The sequence below is a fragment of the Ascaphus truei genome, chromosome 1 (assembly GCF_040206685.1).
Source record: "Ascaphus truei isolate aAscTru1 chromosome 1, aAscTru1.hap1, whole genome shotgun sequence".
Taxonomy (NCBI): domain Eukaryota; kingdom Metazoa; phylum Chordata; class Amphibia; order Anura; family Ascaphidae; genus Ascaphus; species Ascaphus truei.
The window spans coordinates 419,389,135-419,409,033 of NC_134483.1; the positions used below are offsets into that span (position 1 = coordinate 419,389,135).

Below are 19,899 nucleotides of genomic sequence, written 5' to 3' on the forward strand. Positions count from 1 at the left end.
ACATCTCTTTAATATGTAGCCCCCTCTTTTTCAAGGGACCAAAAGTAATTGGACAATTGACTCAAAAGCTGTTTCATGGACAGGTGTGGGCTATTCCTTCGTTATTTCATCATCAATTAAGCAGGTAAAAGGTCTGGAGTTGATTCCAGGTGTGGCATTCGCATTTGGAAGCTGTTGCTGTGAACTCACAACATGCGGTCTAAGGAGCTCTCAATGCAAGTGAAACAGGGCATCCTTAGGCTGCAAAAAAAAAGAAAATCCATCAGAGAGATAGCAGGAACATTAGGAGTGGCCAAATCGACAGTTTGGTACATTGAGAAGAAAAGAACGCACTGGTGAGCTCTGCAACACAAAAAGGCCTGGACGTCCACAGAAGACAACAGTGGTGGATGATCGTAGGATCCTTTCCATGGTAAAGAAAAACCCCTTCACAACATCCAGCCAAGTAAAGAACACTCTCCAGGAGGTAGGCATATCATTATCCAAGTGTACCATAAAGAGAAGACTTCACGAGAGCACATACAGAGGGTTCACCACAAGGTGCAAACCATTCATAAGCCTCAAGAATAGAAAGGCCAGATTAGACTTTGCCAAACAATATCTAAAAAAGCCAGCCCTGTTCTGGAACAGCATTCTTTGGACATATGAAACTAAGATCAACCTGTACCAGAATGATGGGAAGAAAACAGTTTGGAGAAGGCTTGGAACGGCTCATGATCCGAAGCATACCACATCATCTGTAAAACACGGTGGAGGCAGTGTGATGGCATGGGCATGCATGGCTTACAATGGCACTGGGTCACTAGTGTTTATTGATGATGTGACAAAAGACAGAAGCAGCCGGATGAATTCTGAAGTGTATAGGGATATATTGTCTGCTCAGATTCAGCCAAATTCAGCGAAGTTGATTGGACGGCGCTTCACTTTACAGATGGACAATGACCCAAAACATACTGCAAAAGCAACCCAGGAGTTTTTTTTAAGGCAAAGAAGTGGAATATTCTGCAATGGCCAAGTCAATCATCTGATCTCAACCCGATCGAGCATTCATTTCACTTGCTGAAGACAAAACTTAAGGCAGAAAGACCCACGAACAAACAACTGAAGACAGCTACAGAAAAGGCCTGGCAAAGCATCACAAAGGAGGAAACCCAGCGTTTGGTGATGTCCATGCGTTCCAGACTTCAAGCAGTCCTTGTCTGTAAAGGATTCTCGACAAAGTATTAAAAATGAACATTTTATTTATGAATGTGTTAATTTGTCCAATTACATTTGAGCCCCTGAAATAAGGGGACTGTGTATAAAAATGGTTGCAATTTCTAAACCTGTCATACAATATTTTTGTTCAACCCCTTGAATTAAAACTGAAAGCCTGCACTTCTATTGCATCTCGGTTGTTTCATTTCAAATCCATTGTGGTGGCGTACAGAGCCAAAATTATGAAAATTGTGTCAGTGTCCAATTATTTCCGGACCTAACTATATATAATAAAATAATCAAAATCATAGATACATTAAATCCCTTCTAAAATGATAACCAATTTCTAAAACTCACTATTAAAAATATTAGAGATTAATAATGAATAGTTATTGAAATTGTTGTATTATAAAACCTTTTAAAAAGGTATAACATAGCCTAAATTAGTAAAACCAGTGAGAGGGAGGGGAAACTCTGATTAAGAATAGACACTGATATGACAAATCTCCTAACCAAAGTGCTGGTGTCTAGACATTCATTGAGACAGTCAGGAGCTAAGGTTATACATCTGGTAGGATTCTTTTCTACAAAGAGACAAATCTATCACCACCTAGCAGTGTGGCAGGTGTCAGTTCAAGCCCCATCATTTTAAGTGAACTCGGGTCTTTATTGTGTTGAGAAGAGAAGTGTCTGGACATCATATTCACACCATACAGGTGTAGGTATTTTGGGACATTATTTAAATGGTCCTAAATCCCCTTTAGCTAATCCCTGATTAAATCACCTGATGGCGTGACGAAACTAGTTGGATCCACGTCACAGACGATACAGTGCTATTAGCTGAGACTTGGATCAGTCTTCTACTGCTGCTTTCAAAAGTTTTCCTATCTGATGTTTTATACAGCTCACATAGCTACATTGTAGCAATTCATTACTGCAGGAACCTCTTGCTACATTCACTTACCCTCATCAGCAGTGGATTGTGTGGAACCTGAGGCGACAGAGTAACAATCACACGATTGTTCACACGGCGGATGCAAAGCTAATTATCCATCTGCCTTCATTATTCGCTACCCTGTGAAACTTGCGTGCCCTTCTTGTTTCCAAGCATTCTGTATACAACAAAAAACAAAGCAGCCCAAAGCTACATCCAATATGACAAAAATACACAGTGAAATAACTATATATTCTCTTGAAAAAGGGTAATTTAGTTTAACCCTTTGGCCAAAGCGTTTTAAGCCTGCTGCCACATCAAGGCGTGATCATTCCCAGGTCCTAACAATACCCAAGTTAAAATTCGTATTTACCTCTATAATTAGAGGAAGAATGATCAATATTATATATGTCACAACCCAGCAAAATGAAACTGACCCGCCAACTTGTAAAGTGGGGAGGGGTGAGCTTAAACCCTGCGGGGGGGGGGGGAGCCACTAACCTCCAAAAACAGCTGAGACCAGCTGGGCAAGGTTAATAAACACACAGATACCCAGCAAGCTCTGAAAAATCCCAACAATTACCACACAAAGTGTGTGTGTGTGTGTGTGTGTGTGTGTGTGTGTGTGTGTGTGTGTGTGTGAAAAGGAGTGCTTTTGTGCGTGGCTAAATGTATACAAAAAACAAAGAAGCCCATGTATACATTTAGCCACGCCCAGAAGCACTCCTTTTGACACTTAGTGCTACTGGGCATGGCTAAATGTATACATGGGCTTTTTTGTTGTATACATTTAGCCACACCCAGAAGCACTCCTTTTGACACTATATATATATATATATATATATATATATATTGATTGTTGAGATTTTTCAGAACTTGCTGGGTATCTGTGTGTTTATTAACCTTGCCCAGCTGGTCTCAGCGGTTTTTGGAGGTTAGTGCCTCCTCCCCCCAGGATTTAAGCTTACCCCTCCCCACTTTCCAAGTTAGCCGCTCAGTTTCATTTTGCTGGGTTGTGACAGATCCAATGTTGATCATTGTTCCTCTAATTATAGAGGTAAATAATAGTTTTAACTCTGGCAGTGTTAGGACCTGCTAATGATCATGCCTTGATGTGGCAGCAGGCTTAAAACGCTTTGGCCAAAGGGTTTAACTAAATGACCCTTTTCAAGAGAATATATGGTTATTTCACTGTGTATTTTTGTCATATTGGATGTAGCTTTGGGCTTCTTTGTTTATTGTTGTATACATTTAGCTACACCCAAAAGGAATATTTTTGAGACACACACACACACACATATATATTGTGCGTTAATTGTTGGGGCTTTTCAGAGCTTGCTGGGTATCTGTGTGTTTTCCAAGCTTTCTCCCTGCACAGGCTAGTCGGCGATCTGAGTGGAGTAGACGCTGGCATTTTCACCATCAGTACAGCATATTATCCTCCACATTTTCACACTGTCTTGAAACACAGTTTTGTGGAACTTTTTTGGATTGAAGTCATTCCTCACATACTGTATGGTTACAATATCTGGACTTTTATCCCTGTGCTATCCCTGGTCTCTCCCTCTTTCCCTATATGTATTTTAACATTTGAGTGTTTTGCTAGTCATTAGTACTGTGATTAAATCGTTCATCTGTCCCTGACCTTATAGTGTGCGCTCTCTCCTTCTGTGTGTGCGTATGTTCCCGTGCTAGGTAGGGCTGGAAAGTATTTTTTGGAATAGCACTGCATAGTATATAAAAGTATTTCATTAATAAAGTAGTGCATTTTATCTCTGCACAGAACCGGCCTGACATCTTGTGGATGATTGAAGTTATCAGCCTATATCTTCTAGAGTTCTGTTGCCCGTCGCACTGCTTTTTCCTCTAACAATGTCCATGCCACCTCCTTTATTTAATGTCACCAGGATGAAAAAATAACAGTAGTCGTATTTGTATGTGTGGGAACTTGTGATCACCTCTGCCAGAGTGGGCTGTGAGTATAAATTGTGAGTTGCAGCCTAGGCAGTGCTGCCTTTAGGATACTCACGACTTTTTCAACTTCTGGAATAAGCTTCTCTCACCCAATCACCGCTTTATTCACCTAGTTAACATATTTAACCTGATCTGTTGAGCTCTTTGTATTTGTTTGTTTAAAAGCACACGTGCAAACATACGTATATATTTCACAATATATAAATGTAAAGCAGAAGGCCTCTCAAAAGCCTATGGTCTATATGTGCAGTTTTTACTCTTAAATTTTCTAATCTGTATTTGTAATATGGCCTAACAGTGTATTCTATACTTAACAATTTGCAGGGCACAGTGCAATGAATGTATAATTTAATGCGTGGTGTCTGGGACACAGGTAAAGTGACTTTGCTAAAGTCACAAGGAGCTGACAATTTTTTTTCCCCAGAGAACAAAGGCATCTTTTAAAACTGCAGTACTAATTAGCTATTTGCTGCTGAGGGGTGCTGCTGCATGGTGGGGAAAACTTTCTTTTTAACCCCTCAAATGCTGCCTGACACTCTATTTACTGACCTGACCTACAAGTCAGTGTAGTCAGGGGTATGGAGTTGGGGGAGTCACTCTGAGTTCCCAGAATCCCCTGGTGTCTGTCTCTCTATTGGCTTCGTTATAAATCTCTGACATTACCTCTGGGGGTGGAGCTAGTATTGGGGAGGTTTGTCAGGTCTTGGGATGTTTGCAGACTGTTATTCTCACCTGAAGTTTTGAAATAGTGTGGTCTGCTGCCACAAAATCCCATCATCTCTCTGGGGTATAGAGCCCACCCCCAAGGACATTTATTAGGTTGCTGTCAGGGATCTGAGACTATGTGAATGTCTTACAAAGTCATAGAACATCTGAAATACATGAATGATACTACAATAAGAACCTAGTTAAGATTAGTTTTACAAATTAAATGCATTAATAAAAATGTTTATGCCAGTCTGATTTTAGTAAGGCATATTTTTATTAAGTAGAAAAATACTACTTTACATACCATACTTTTTGGATGTCTTGATATCTTTAAAGCTAGTCAACTTAATCGTATATTGAATTGGGACATTAAATGATCAATCGGGCATTGTGGGATTTCACAGATGGACTCACTGACCCAGTATCTAAAGGCTGACGTACGCACTTTTAGTATCAAAAGGAGAAGGCAACACACTGTAACCTTTCATATTTTTGGAGATGATCTTAAAGATTCTCCCCCTCCTATGGCGTAACTGATACGCTATACAGCGTAACTTTCTTGTCCTTAAGTACTCAAGGGCACCACTTAAAGGGTTAATATATCTCCGTCCCTCATGCTTATCTCACTGCCTCAAAGTGGCAGGAAGGTGGCAATGAGTGTTCATGATGCGTTTAACCATACTATGAAAGCTTGAACAATATACCCGCCTAAAGTGTGAAAGTTACTTGAAAACATGTAAATGAGGCCTCAACCCACCCTCCCCCCCAAGTATGGAACACACCAAAAAGAAATGGCCCTCAATCTCAGGAGGCTGGAATGTCCCCGAGCTTGGCAGCGTTAAGGAAGAAGGTACGAAGGCAGAAGGTGCGACGAATCCCCGAAGGTTAAACAAAAGAAATCATTCAAACCTAAACCTGGCTATCAACAACTCCCGGACTCTAACTAGTGAAGCATCACTGCAAGAACTGGAAGAGGAACTTGAAAAGATTATATGGGATATTGTTGGAGTTAGTGAAGTTAGAAAAACGATAAAGACCACATTAAGCTTAAAAGTGGACACCAATTCTATTAGAGGTACAGAATATTGAAGAATCAGTGGAGTAGGCTTCATCATTAACAAGATATGTAGAAACAACATAGTCGATTATGACACCTCATCTGAAGGAGCAGTCATTCAGTTGACAAAGCGATACAGGCTTCAAATCTGTGTATGCCCCAACATCAAGTCACACAGAGAATGAAGTAGAATTAAAGTACCTTTAATTCAACCAACTTTGCAACAAAAGAAATAATCATCAAGATTATGTTGTGGGAGATTTCAATGCAAATATTCATGCCCAGCAGAAAGTTGAAGCATCAGTTGGTAAGTATGGTTATGCTAAGAGGAATGAACGTGGAGACAGATTGGTAGAATTTGCAGAGTGTGAAAATTCTGCATCATGAATTCATTCAAGAAGAATCCAAATAGAAAATGGACATGGAATCAAGAATGAAATTAACAAGAAACACATGATTGAAGACTGCACAGTCCTTAATTGTTTTGCCAAGTAGTGATCACCGATTTGGTTAACTATAAATTACATCTGAACGCGAAGGTGGAAAGAAGAAAACTGGTTAAAAAGACAAACGATCAACATCAATAACTTAAAGAACTGCAGCAGAGAACTTCAACTCGAGCTGAAAAATCGCTTCAGCTTTCTCGAAATGCATAGGAACATGTTAACCAACAATTATGCAGAACATCTGAAGATTATAGTTTTAAAGCTCCAGAACCCGGCTATTTAGAGCACTTAGAGACCCCAACTAGTGGATAAGTGTGTAGTTATTAAAACATTTTTTTATGGTAATTAAATTAAAATAAGGTGGTACATATAAATGACTAAATACTAAAAACGTTACCCAGGTGGGCTGAGTGCCAGTATGTAACTTTGCAATCAGTTGCAAACAAAGGTTAATTACCTCATTAGGGTGTATGTGCCAATGTGTCGAAGCCCCAAACAAAGGTGTATGTGTTTGAGGGGTTAATCAATTGCTCCTGTATTGATGTGCATATAAGCCCATCAGATTTCTTTTGGCTGCACAGAATGGCCCCTGAAGATACACACAAACGAGTTGTGTGGATGGTAGTATATTAAATTGAAAGGTATCATTTCATGATCATTATCTGTGCTCAGGCTTTAGCTTAAATCAAAAACGGGAGATTCCGTGTTGTAGTCTGAGATCAATTAGTACATGTTGGGAAGTGTGTTACAAAGTAGCATACAGACGGCTAGTATGTAGCAATAGCTGTATTTACACACTCTCTCCCATACTACACTCCCCCATGCCTCTTAGCACTGGTATTGCAACAAAAATAGCCCCCATAAGCAACTTAATTTTGAATGAAAGATCTGTTCCTGCTTAGTATAGCTGGGAACGTGGCGGGTTTAGTCAGGGTTTGTTACACCATGTTACTATCCATGTGCCTCTGTATATGCAGCGTTCTCATAGCCGGTATCCTGCTTATTAGAAGGAGAGAGGATCTGTCTACGCAGATTGTAAACTGACAATGTAATGTGGTGTTACAGACCACTAGCCTCATTACACGGGGCCACGACCAATAGAAGCCTTGACAAAGCGTGCTAAACGATCGTAGGCTCAGGCGTTTTTTATCCAGACTACACAGGAACTGGGAGGGTAAATGACTTTCTGTTGCGTGTTCCGAGACCAGTGGCTAGCAAGCCAGCACTATGCGCTTTACAACCTGACTAGGCAAAAAAATATTGTATCTACATATGTCGGCTTATTTACGGCCCCGTGTAATGAGGCTAGTGGTCCGTAACACCACATTACATTGTCAGTTTACACTCTGCGTACACAGATCCTCTCTCCTAATAAGCAGGATACCGGCTATGAGAACGCTGCATATACAGAGGCACATGGATAGTAACATGGTGTAACAAACCCTGACTAAACCCGCCACGTTCCCAGCTATACTAAGCAGGAACAGATCTTTCTTTCAAAATTAAGTTGCTTATGGGGGCTATTTTTGTTGCAATACCAGTGCTAAGAGGCATGGGGGAGTGTAGTATGGGGGAGAGTGTGTAAATACAGCTATTGCTACATACTAGCCGTCTGTATGTAACACACTTCCCAACCTGTACTAATTGATCTCTGAGACTACAACAGGGAATCTCCCGTTTTTGATTTAAGCTAAAGCCTGAGCACAGATAATGATCATGAAATGATACCTTTCAATTTAATATACTACCATCCACACAACTCGTTTGTGTATCTTCAGGGGCCATTCAGTGCAGCCAAAAGAAATCTGATGGGCTTATATGCACATCAATACAGGAGCAATTGATTAACCCCTCAAACACACACACCTTTGTTTGGGGCTTTGATACGTTGGCACATACACTCTGAAGTAATTAACCTCTGCCAAGTTACATACTGGCACTCAGCCCACCTGGGTAATATTTTTAGTATTTAGTTCGTCATTTATATGTACCACCTTATTTTAATTTAATTACCATTAAAAATTGAGTTTTAATAACTACACACCCATTACATTATCACCCATTACTTTGGGTCTCCTAAGTGCTCTAAATAGCCGGGTTCTTTTTCTTAGGTTTACCATATATCAATATACTGTATACCGGCAGAAGCCCCACACACTGCACCAATATTTTCTACCCATACGGCACTAGTTGAACAGGGGTTCTCTTCTCCCTCCCCCTCCCCCCTCTTCCCCCTCCCCCCTCTTCCCCACTATGTATATCAAGTTTAAAGCCCTGGAAGAAATGGAAGAATCTCTGACACAAAAAAAGATACGAAAATATCTGCTGAAACCCAGCAATTTCTAAGGAGAGGACAAAAACTTAAGCAATCCCAAGACACACGAATTGAATAGACAAAGCTGTGGAAGACCATCCGCAAACTGAAGATGTTAGAACATTTTACTGTGATATGGTAAAGACTGTCGAAGGTAACAACATCTTAAAGTAGACGAAGCAACGACCTAGCAGCAGCGATTTATTGGGAAATCATAGCATTCAAACAAGACTGTATAAACAAAACTGTTCACTTATCAGTGTTCTACGTGAAATTGTATAAGTCCTCAACACTCCATATGATCACACATGGCGTAATGCAGCAGAGGACGAGCGAGAAGACACCACCAAGGTTGGAACATGCGTCCTTCCAGTAGAAGTAGCAAAAGCAATACATTTCATGAAGAATGCTCCTGGGGAAGGATATCTTGAAAGAAGTAGAGTAAATGCTTGCAAAACTATTTTCATGCTGCTTGAACAAGAAAATTTGAAAGCAATGAATTCCGTTTAGAATTGAGTAATGCCATAGTTATTCACAGCCACAAGAAATGAGACAAAGACCTCAGGAACTACAGACCAATCAGTCACAAGATTTTTACGAACACACTAATAAGCCGCAAGAGACCCTGGATTTTGCCTAGTCTACAGAACAAGTGGAATTTTGCAGTGAATAAAACACAATGGATTTCCCAAAGTAATTACTATGATCTACCACTCAGCTTGGGATTCGTAGGTTACGAAAAAGCATTTAATTCTGTATACACCTCAGCGGTACTAGATATATTAAGGAAAAATGCTAAAGCGTACATCGATGTTATAAAAAACATTTATGAGTGTCACATCGACCGTTAGATTACATGAAGATACAAGCAAGATCAGGATCAGCAAGGGAGTGCCACAGAGAGACACCATGTCACCAAAGCTGTTCACGTCAACATTGGAAGAATTGTTCAAGACATTGGTTTGGGAAGAAAAAGGAATCTAAATCAACAGTTAATACATGAGTCAACGACAATTTGCAGATGAGATATTTTTGCCACAAGTCGAGAAGACGTCCAGCAACAACTCTTAAGAACTCGTTAAAGCAAGTAGGAAAGTGGGCCTCCATACGTATCTCGGAGAGACCGAAATGGTGAGCAACAAATGTCAACTCTGTAAAGATCTAAATAAATGGAATAGGTGTGTACATATGTGGCAGGCACTCGATAGTAGCAAATTATTGCATATAAATGATCACCAATTTGCAACTATTGGCGTTCCTGCCCTCTTGATCGATGCATAACACTTAAGCAGTTTATTGGCAGTAGCACCTATCCAGTTATCTGAACTATAATCCTGTGTATCCTGATTTCTATTACCTTTCTGTGTGTATATACATAGTCAATGAGAAATACAATTAAACTGTATATTTTGAGTACTTGTTTTTTTTTTTTTTTTACATTTTTTAAGGCACCTCCCATTTTAATCTGTGTGCATCCACAAGTCGTCTACCTATTTGTGCAAACACAGAGTCCAAAGATTACTAACTCAGAGCGTGCCATTCCAATCATAATTTGTATATTGCATTTATAAAAAAAATTGCATTCAATTAAAAAGCGATATTTATCCTTTAATTCTTTCACTGCTGGACTTTATTTTTTAACGTGGACAAACTTGACTCGCTTTGCAGCTTTCAAGTCCTCTAGAATTTCTGAAAATATGTATTTATTTCAGTCCTTCTTGTGAAGGAGTTGCCATGACTGGACCAGAGCCCACACAGCTCCCTGACATTATGAATGGACCTCAGCAGTTCAGATCTCTGCACAGGGCCAGAGGAGTCTCAGTGGATGTTTTTCAACCTCCCTTCCACCACCAATAGTCATGTTACAGGAGTTTATGCACCATAATGAAAGTGAGTGGGTCTTTTTAAATAAAACCTATTCTTGTAATTGTAAGACTGCTTAAAAAACTTAAATATTGGTACTTTTTACCCCCCAGTACCACCCCAATTAAACCACTCATTGAAAGTCTCCTTGCAATCAGGGGCTAAAAACAACAACCAGTTGCACTGGAGGTGTCAACATGTACAGTAGTATCCATCTCCCAGCTCAATAGATTTTAGCATAATGGGTTGCTTTCGTATACCCAAGTAAAAGAGGAGGTTGTCTGGTGTGCAACATATTTATTCCTTATTGTATTTATTGTTTGTACCTGGGCTTGTGTCCACACTCCAATATGCATTTTTTTTTGGCCATTTCATTATTTTATTTTATTTTTTCAAAAAAAGGATCAGAATCGGAAGGGGAATTAATTATAACATTTGACGGGGGGGGGGGGGGGGGAGAGAATCCCACGACGTGTTTATTTATCTATAAACCTCATAAAAGGAGTAAGTACCCCTCTGGCTATTCCCTACTCCCTGATTGCAGGTTAATGCACAAACCAAGACCTGGCTGAATGTCTCCCGGCGGCGCGGGGCGGAGGTGAGATTCAGCCAGTGCAGCGCTTTGGCATTTCCAGCAGACACTTCCCCACTCTGGGTGGGAACATCGCGGGGTGATGACCCGAGACCCTAATGTGCGCGCGAGGTCTGCTGCCGGGTGACTGCGCGTAATGTCAGTGCAGCAGCGGGGCACTTCCTGTGTGCGGAGGGATTGTGCAGCGCACACTCTGGTGTGTCTGCTGCTGGCGGCGGATCGCGGTGAGCGTGTTGCTTCCTGTAGGGTGCGGAAGGATCTCGCTGTCCCTCCTCCTCCTGCACGCATTCTGTGTCTGTCTCCGCTTCCTCCTCCTCCTCCTGCTCTGACTCAATGTGAAGCAGAAGCTACGGGATAAACATGGCGACTTCGCTGCATGAGGGACCCACCAACCAGCTCGATTTGCTCATCAGAGCCGGTAAAATGAAACGCACACACGTGCATGGGACGGGGGGAGCAGGGATCGCCAGTTGTGCAAGTGGCAGGGAGCATGCACACGCCAGCCCCGGCCCTGTTGCAGGGTACGGGTTGGCATTTTAATGGGAAAGGGGGTGGGATGCTGCTGCTGCTGCGCACGTTTTGCGTCCAGGGCAATTGCACGGAGTGTTGGAGGGCAAATCCAGGAAGTGATCACCTTGGCTGGGCAACATGCACGGGGGCTTTGTGCTGCCCGTGTGTGCGGGAGGGCGGCCGGGGCTTGTGTTCAGCTCTGCAGTCACAGCGTTGCATGCAGAGCTGTGCGTGAATGTGCTGCCCGGGAACCAGGAAGTGTGTGAGATTGTTGTCTCTCATTACGTCTCCTGCCACGCTGTCTGCCTCTGCACATCCCCGATCGCTTTCATTCGCGTCCCCCTCACCATGCCTCCCCTTTAATCACAGTCAATGGCAGTTTTGCAAGCAGTCTGGGGGCTTGGTTTGCCTCTTGTGTTTTTATACTTGCATGTAACGGTTGTTGCAGGTACCCGCTATTTGCAGGATTAACTAGTCAGGGTGTGCAAAATACAATACTTTTGTAGTATTCCGGCAAATATGCAAAAAATAACCATGATTTGACCTTTTGCAATTTATTTTATTTTCGTTTTTTTTTTGTTTTGTTTTTTTTTGCACCAGTATCTGTTGCAGTGCTGTATTTGTAGAAGGCTAAATTGTATGAAATAGATTTGGAGCCTGCTTGTGGTATTCGGCGCAAATCTGCGATTAAAATGGATTAGTTAGGTACCGTAATTCTGTGTAGGTTATCTAACTGCTGGGAGAGCTTGCAACCTACTGCTGTACAACGCGTTGCACGGCCTTTCAAAGCGTTACAATATTAAAATGCATGAGGTTATTTTTTATTTTATTTATTTTTTGTCCGTGCATAAAAAAAAAAAAAAAACCTTTTTATAGCGGAAGCGCTGAGATCAAACGGGCTGGAGTGTGCTGTGATGGGCAGCACCCGCCAGCCAATCGTCTCCCGGGGAAGGTTCGAAATCCGAGCGCCAGCCTATGAGAGTTCGGTGGAGCGGCTGGGCGCCGGGCCAATGGGCGCCCAGCGCTGCTTTGATTGGCAGGGAGTTGTGAGCTCACAATGCGGATGGAATTGGAGGGAAGAGGAGAGATGTAAACACGGAAGCGAGGGGCGGAGCTTGTGCAGAGCACCTGGCTTTTAGAGCTGCATGCTATACCTGTGCAGCTCTGCCGGACATCATGCTGATCACCTGTTTATCTTGTGCTTGATGAGATCTATAGATTTTTTGCCCTTGCAACAAAATAGAACATGAACCCTGCCAGTGTCACATGTTTGTAACTGAATTGTAATGTTGTCAGCTTTACTCTGCCCAGGACATACTTGAAAATGAGAACATAATGTAATTTTTTTCTGGTAATGACATACCTCTGCATTTTAAGTATGAAATACTCTGCTCTTAGGAAAAAGCATGGGCAGATAATGTGAGGTGGAATTGCAGCTGCTGAATTGTTTGCCATATTTTGCGTTTTCTTTTATTTGACAATCTTGTCAACTGCGGCCGAAAAATAAGATTTGCTTATGTCATTGTTTATATCATGTATTATTTTGTTAATCCCACTAATAATGTATTTTTACATTAAAATAAGGCTTTTTCTCTTGTGCATGTCTAATCTTAAATTTGATGTGCATAATTTCTGAATTTGGTAGTGTATGATTTCCAGTTTCTTGTGGTCATTCAAGTGAATCCAAAGCAAACGTTAGGAGGGATTGTCTGGTTTCATGTTATCAGATTGTGTTAAGATGCTTCTTTTTACCAATTAAGGGGTTATATATAGAACTGCAACAGTACTGATGAGGGCATTTTTGCACTGAAACTTCCATTGACTTTAATACGTTTCATGGCAAAAGTGCTGGGATCACAGTTTTACTATCGCAACTTGTAGATGTCTGATATTGCAAATTAACATTTAAATATTTTTTTTTTAGGCATAAGGCTTCGTAACACCAAACCTATAAAAGCAGTCCCTCTTCACTCTCTCCAGTCCCCCTATTGCCAACTATATTTTCCCTTATACGTTTCTTGCCATCCCTCCATTTTTTTTAGTTTCAGATTTGTACATATAACAAAACATTTGTTTGTGAACGTGTTATACAGTCCGTGATTAATTATGTCGCAGAAATTGTTAGAGAAAATATAGATGCTATTGTAAAAGGCATATTTATAGATGCATGGCAAATATTCTTGGTTTGAGATTCAGGTGTTGGTTTAGCCTCTGTGTTCAAGGTGTTGCACACATTGACGGTAAGAGACTGCCGGAACCATTAGAAGTATGAAACTAAGTTATGCACAAAGTAAATAGTTTTTTTTATCCATCCCCTTTCTTTTAAGTCAAACTTGGTACATTAGCCACTTTGTAAGTGTTCTTGTGTGTTTCTCTATGCATTTGTACTTGTATGACAGAAATATAAGCAGCTGTTAACATAATCATTGGTCCAATGCTTTTGTCATACAAGGTCAAATGCTTCCTTTCTGCAGCACATACAGTACCTCTACTGTCTCAGAATCTAAAGGCAGATAAAGCACCAAGGGTCAATTATAGCTCCAGGCTATGAAAAATGGAGATTCAAAAGACCACAGCACATTTTCAGCCTTATTTTGCTGTACTTAGGGTACCAATAATTGAACAGAAAACTTAAGAGATGAAGAAATACATGTTGAATTACACTATAGGCAGAGGTTTGCGATTATATTAATATCAGTTTTAACACTTAAGTAGGAAATTATTGAAGGAAATAGTGAGTATTTGGTGAGGATCTCCACTACTATTAGAGCAAATACGATTCCCAAATTGTCAAAGGTGTGGGTGGTAAATTTCGCGCCTCCTGTGCTGCAAGAGTATAATACATGTAACTGGCAGAACAAATCTCTATGGGACACAAATGTTAACCATTGCACAACCTTACGAGCTCTGGAGGATTCCTCATAGAGAGGCTGCACGACATATCTCCTGAAACAAAAACATAGCCTGAAGAGATTTGTGGTCATAACTTGCGTTTGACATCTCTCCTCTCAATAAGTTGTCTTCTAAAATGCGTTCTGGTTTGCTTGAGTAATGCAGGTTTGGAGGGGTGGACTTTTTTTTCATTGAATAAAATCCTTCCCTCTTAGCTGTTTCATTTACAGTGTAATGCTCTCGTTGACCTGCATTGTAGTAAGCACTAATGTGAAACAGATGCTGTAGTCAGGTGGAGACCTCCTAACATTGAGCTAGATGATAGGATAAGAGTCATAGTTTAGTAAAATGGGATAGACACTCCTATTAAAGTCACACCAGCTTTATTTATTCGATGACTCCGTTCCCGGTGGAGCCTTTCTAAAGAATATACATGTAGACTCTTACCCAGCAAATAACTAGTTAACTGTTGTTTTTTTTTTCACATACTGAACACAGTAATTTATTTTGGGATACTGATGTAGCAGATGTTATTGCACCTAATGAAGTTAGTGATATTTAATGCTATGTTAACGAGTGCACCATTTGAAATCAATGGTAATGCGCGCATCTCCTTAAAGCACACCTGCATTATCGTGTTTTCAGTGCTTTATTCCATATATAACGTCTGCTACATCTATACTTCTCTGAGTCGCTTGGCCAATTTGGTTAACCGTACGCTGTCTAGTGTGACCTTGCAGTGCATTGCTGTTTGTGCTTCCAACATTGATAACTTTTTTTCAATAAAACTAGGAAAGATGTAAAGAAAAGAATATCAAGCACGTACTGGAAATGTAACTTCACCTGTGTGTATAATTGGTGTTATATAGCGCCAACAATGTACGCAGCACTGTGCAAAATTACCCCCTTTGCAATGTGTTGCAGCCACTTCTGTCCATAATGGGGTCAATACAGGGAATTTAATAGGAATGGTTTTACGAGTCTTGATTGAAACATTCAATAATCCTCCTCCTGTTCTCCCTGGTATGTTGCACTCACTATGTTGTAGTTTTTGGCATCTTGATAACCATAGAAACACCCACTAGTGACTGATTACCAAGAGCAAGCTTGCACTTTCTTGGCTGTCTTCCAGGTCTAGCCACGCTTTGAAAGGGCCTTACTGCTCATTGTCCCTATCACAGGCTTATTAGCAGTGCTGTTGAGATTCAGCATGCAGTATTCCAGCTTCCCATGGTTACACAGAGGAGCCAGCTGTAAAGACCTAAACCCTTCACTGCCAAAGGGATATTTTAAGGCATTGCTTTCAAATGTTTTGCAGTCACCCTTGGCAGAGAAGGTGTTGGAGATATTAGTTTGTTGTCTAATTATAATTCATTTGTTTTAAGGTGTATTTCAACTTAGTTTTATGTTACACATTCTTTGTCAAGTTTCTTAAGTTATGGTTAATAGATTTACACATTTAGGCCTTAAAGTTGCACGATAAAGTATCAAGGAATACGCAAAAGTGAAAAATTCAGCTCTGCTTCTAAACTTGTCATGTTAATGCTTGCATTATTCAATAGTCATATCTGAAACGCATAATGGCAGTATCTTTTTAATGTCCCTGTCACAGCATGTTCTTAAAATAGGTTTTTTGAGAATGTGAAAGTGGGAATGTAGCTTTAAGGCTTTATAAACCCTAACGCATTTCTTTCATTGTTTTTGATTCACTCAAGTGTGGGACGGCCAATGTATATAGTTCAGCAAATCACAAAACCACTAAGAAATACAGCATAGAACTGCTCTGAGCTTTTACCAACTAGAGAAGTGTTTCATAATATAAATGTCTATATTCCATTTTCGGATTATATATTTTGTTTGTGGTTTCCACATTTTTGAACTCATTGATACAGACATGATTGCTGCAAAAAATGTGTACATTAATACTTCATCGGTGTGAAATAAGGCCTGACATGTTTGCCTTTGTTATTTTTAAAGTCGTTACATTAAGAGACCTGTTCACACAAATAGTGGACGTTGAGACAGGCTTTTGTTCTCATTGTTTTCACGTGTGCAAACACACGCGAGCATCCTATACTAGTCTATCACAACAGGATTAACAGCGATTTCTACTTAATGCATATACATGCTACAATGTTATATAACCATTCAGAGGCTTTCTGTTTTCGCTTATGTATTAAGCTGCACACAATTTTCACTATAGTTGCACAATTTCTATGTCGTGCTCACTGGTTGTGTGGGTGGAAAAAGATTTGTTAACAAACATAGTAACTGAGAGACAGCTGGCATAATGTCCTTTCTGCCATGTGGTAGTTACTATTACAAGTGAAGGCTATTGTAGCATGTCTATGTAAATAAACACCCTTTGTACAAAATGTTTCATTAAAGGGGAACAAACCTGCCATACAACTTTCTCGTAATAAAGGTTCCCATATGAGGTTAATGCACAAATACTCATAGTTTTCTTTAGTACTTGTAGGTTTCCTTGCAGATAATCATATGATACTAGTTTTTTTCATTCATGGTTTATAGTATTTGTAGCTTTGCCATGTAAATACAGCAACAGTAACATTGTTGGAAAGGTGACAGAAACATGCCCAGTTATAGAATAAGTAGGGGGAATACAAATCCAATGTTTTAAACCTTGGTGGGGGGTGTTCACCCTTCTCTCCCCCTCCCTGTCATAAAAGCAGTATATGGAAAGTACTCCATATTGGTCTGATGTCCGCAGTTCAAAATATATTTTACGTCACCGTTGCTTCTTTTGCTCTTCAAACCTATATTATTGTTAAATCCTCCAATTTGAGTTAATTTTATGGAAATATCTTCCCAAAATCAGTTATTTTTAAGTGTCTTATTGGCTATATTTTTTGGAATTGTCCTAGAAATGCTATTAAACAGATTTGATTGCTGTTGGCTATGGTTTGGTTCTTCTTTCGGTCGCTAGCCATAGTCTAGTGAAAACCTTGTTTGCTCTTGTAATATTACAGCACAGGGACTGCGTTCTGGGTAAAGATCTGAGAACTGATTAAATGTACTTTCATTTATAAAGCAAGTTCCAACAAACAGATTAGGTGTTACAGGACTGCTTGGACTTCATCACAACTCAAATAAAATGTTGCTTGCGCAGTAGAATATTACCTCTTGCTAGAGAGCCTTAAGGTTGCACGGTGAAATCTCAGACTGCTTGGTACAACTGCATTAGCCACTTCATAAGCCCCTTCACTTCCTGAGGGTCCTGCTTGGTACATTGCTTTGTTGTAGCGTAAATTTATCCAGACAAATAACTTTTTTCTGCTTTGTATGTTAACAAAAAGGTGTGTCATGCATACATACATACATACATACATACATACATACATACATAGTGATATTGAGGTATGATGGGACTTTCGGAAGGTCTGGTAGGCCACTCGCCTTAAAATTCCCTTCTGCATGACAGATAATCAGGGTCACCTAAAGATAGCTGGGCTGGGACACTGGCTGCTGGCTTGGAATGGTTCAGCTGTGAGCACATTTCCATAAATGGCCAGAGCAGAGAGTACCTTGCAGGGAGAGTGGACGAGGAGCAGCAGCAGGTGCTGGGGCGGCTCAGTGATATTACAAGCACTGGCACAGTGCAGGGTTAGACTAGATGGCAAACGGTTAGCCAGTGCAGTGCATGTTAAGGGCCCCTTCAGTAGAGATTATCAGGGAGTTCAGCTGCTTATTAGTGCCGTCATCACTGTTTTTATTTTTACTTCCGTATCTTTGGATTGTGCACAGTGCAGCGTTTGCAAAACGCCATGTGGAAGGGAGCCCAAGGCACTGATGTTTTTACTGCAATTTGTGGACATATGTCTACTATGTAACTACTATACTCCAGTAGAGACTGTCAGACGGCACTCCAATGCCCTTTACATCAGAACATTATCAAATGTATTAAACACACTAGATCAACATTTCAGCCTCACTTTCAGACCTTTATCATTTTGACTGAAACATTGATGTAGTTGGACTAATAAATGTGATATTTTTCTGACATAAAGTCAAGTAGAGTGCTGTCTGATCTTCACTTTATTTGCTCCGTGTCTCCATAACGCTGAAGCGACGTGCACCCGTGGCAGGATTCAACCGTTTTTGTGAGTGCTTCAGCATTTTCTGATATGCTTCTACTATGTAATGATAAAAACCCTGAAGAAAGTAGGTGGGGGCTACGGTTTTTGTTTTTCATTGGCCCCCTGACGATGTTAACTTATTTGCAAGGCTGGATTGGTGCATTTACCACGGGGTATCCGCATCAGGGTACCATGCGCAGCCCACTTTAAAAACAAAAAGTTACTGTGCTACATAAAAGTATTATGTTGCCGGATAGCCTGTGGCTCAGAGCGGCTCCTATCAAGGCCAGCTATAGGAATATACATTTTTGATTGATAATTCAACATCTGACTCCTACTTTTGAGCGTTAATCCAATTCTAGAAATACAGCTAGCCCCCTACTTTTATTATTTCACCATTTATAGGGACAGCTTTTATAAGCCCCAAGCATAGTGTACTAATGTATTTGGAAACAGGTTAGTGAAAACACCAGTAAGAGCATCCTGTCATGTCCCAAATAATGAATGGTAAAGCTACATTAGCCACTCCATTAACGCCTGCACTGTCATAGGGATCAGCAACATATTGCTATGTAATGCACTGCTTGCCTCTCTTTACAGCAGAAGAGTTAAGATCGTGTAACCTGTAACAACCAAAAGAAACATTGAGTTTAACCATTCAGTTGTGTAATAGGTTGTTTTCCAGATGAGTTGTGTGTGAAGCAATTAAAAATGTTGATTTTAATCCTATGTTCTCTCTTTATTTTTTTTCCTTCTTCTTAAACCCCACACTGATAGTTTTTAGTACAAACCCCATGGCAGTTTTGTCATGATATTCTATATTTAGAATTTCAGGCCTGAAATAGTGTAGTTAACATAAATGTACTGGCGGGCACAGTGACTCACATTATCAGTTCTGATGTAGAGGTGGATCATCATTTTTTTTTATTTATGTATTTTTTATTTATTTATTTTTTCAATTTTTAAGCAGAAGGGTAAAATAATGCAACTGAAATTAGTATTTTGAATGGAACATTATAGAGGGAAATACGAAGAAATGTCCTCAGATGGTTCTAGGTAGTGTGATCTATTCACTCATCTTTGCTTTGTGCTTAGCGGTTTCCCATTGACTCGTGAAACGACTTCCTTTGCACTGGAAGGTCTAAACCTTTCAATGCAAGGTAAAGTAACGTTGCAGGCTGTAATGCATCTCATTGGACACAATGAGGGAATCTTACTGCTGTCCCAAGGGCCGGCTGGGAGATTGTAACTTACATTTGCATCAGGGGGTTGACTGCGGCCTTGTGATCGCTAGCAAATCAATTGTGACGTGGTT

The 19,899-nt window shown here is 40.4% G+C and overlaps 1 protein-coding gene across 3 annotated transcripts in view; it reads left to right on the forward strand.

The window, feature by feature from the left end:
- Positions 1-19,899, forward strand: part of ELF2 (E74 like ETS transcription factor 2) — an 83,220-nt gene that overhangs the window by 49,657 nt on the left and 13,664 nt on the right. Inside the window, exon 1 of one of the 3 annotated variants that reach the window (XM_075615208.1) lies at positions 11,315-11,503. The exons of the other annotated variants lie outside the window; for them this stretch is intronic. Coding sequence (XP_075471323.1) covers positions 11,446-11,503 — 58 coding nt within the window. The 5' untranslated portion in view covers positions 11,315-11,445. Of the gene's footprint in view, positions 1-11,314; positions 11,504-19,899 lie in introns of those variants that run through there. 3 annotated transcript variants of the gene reach the window in all.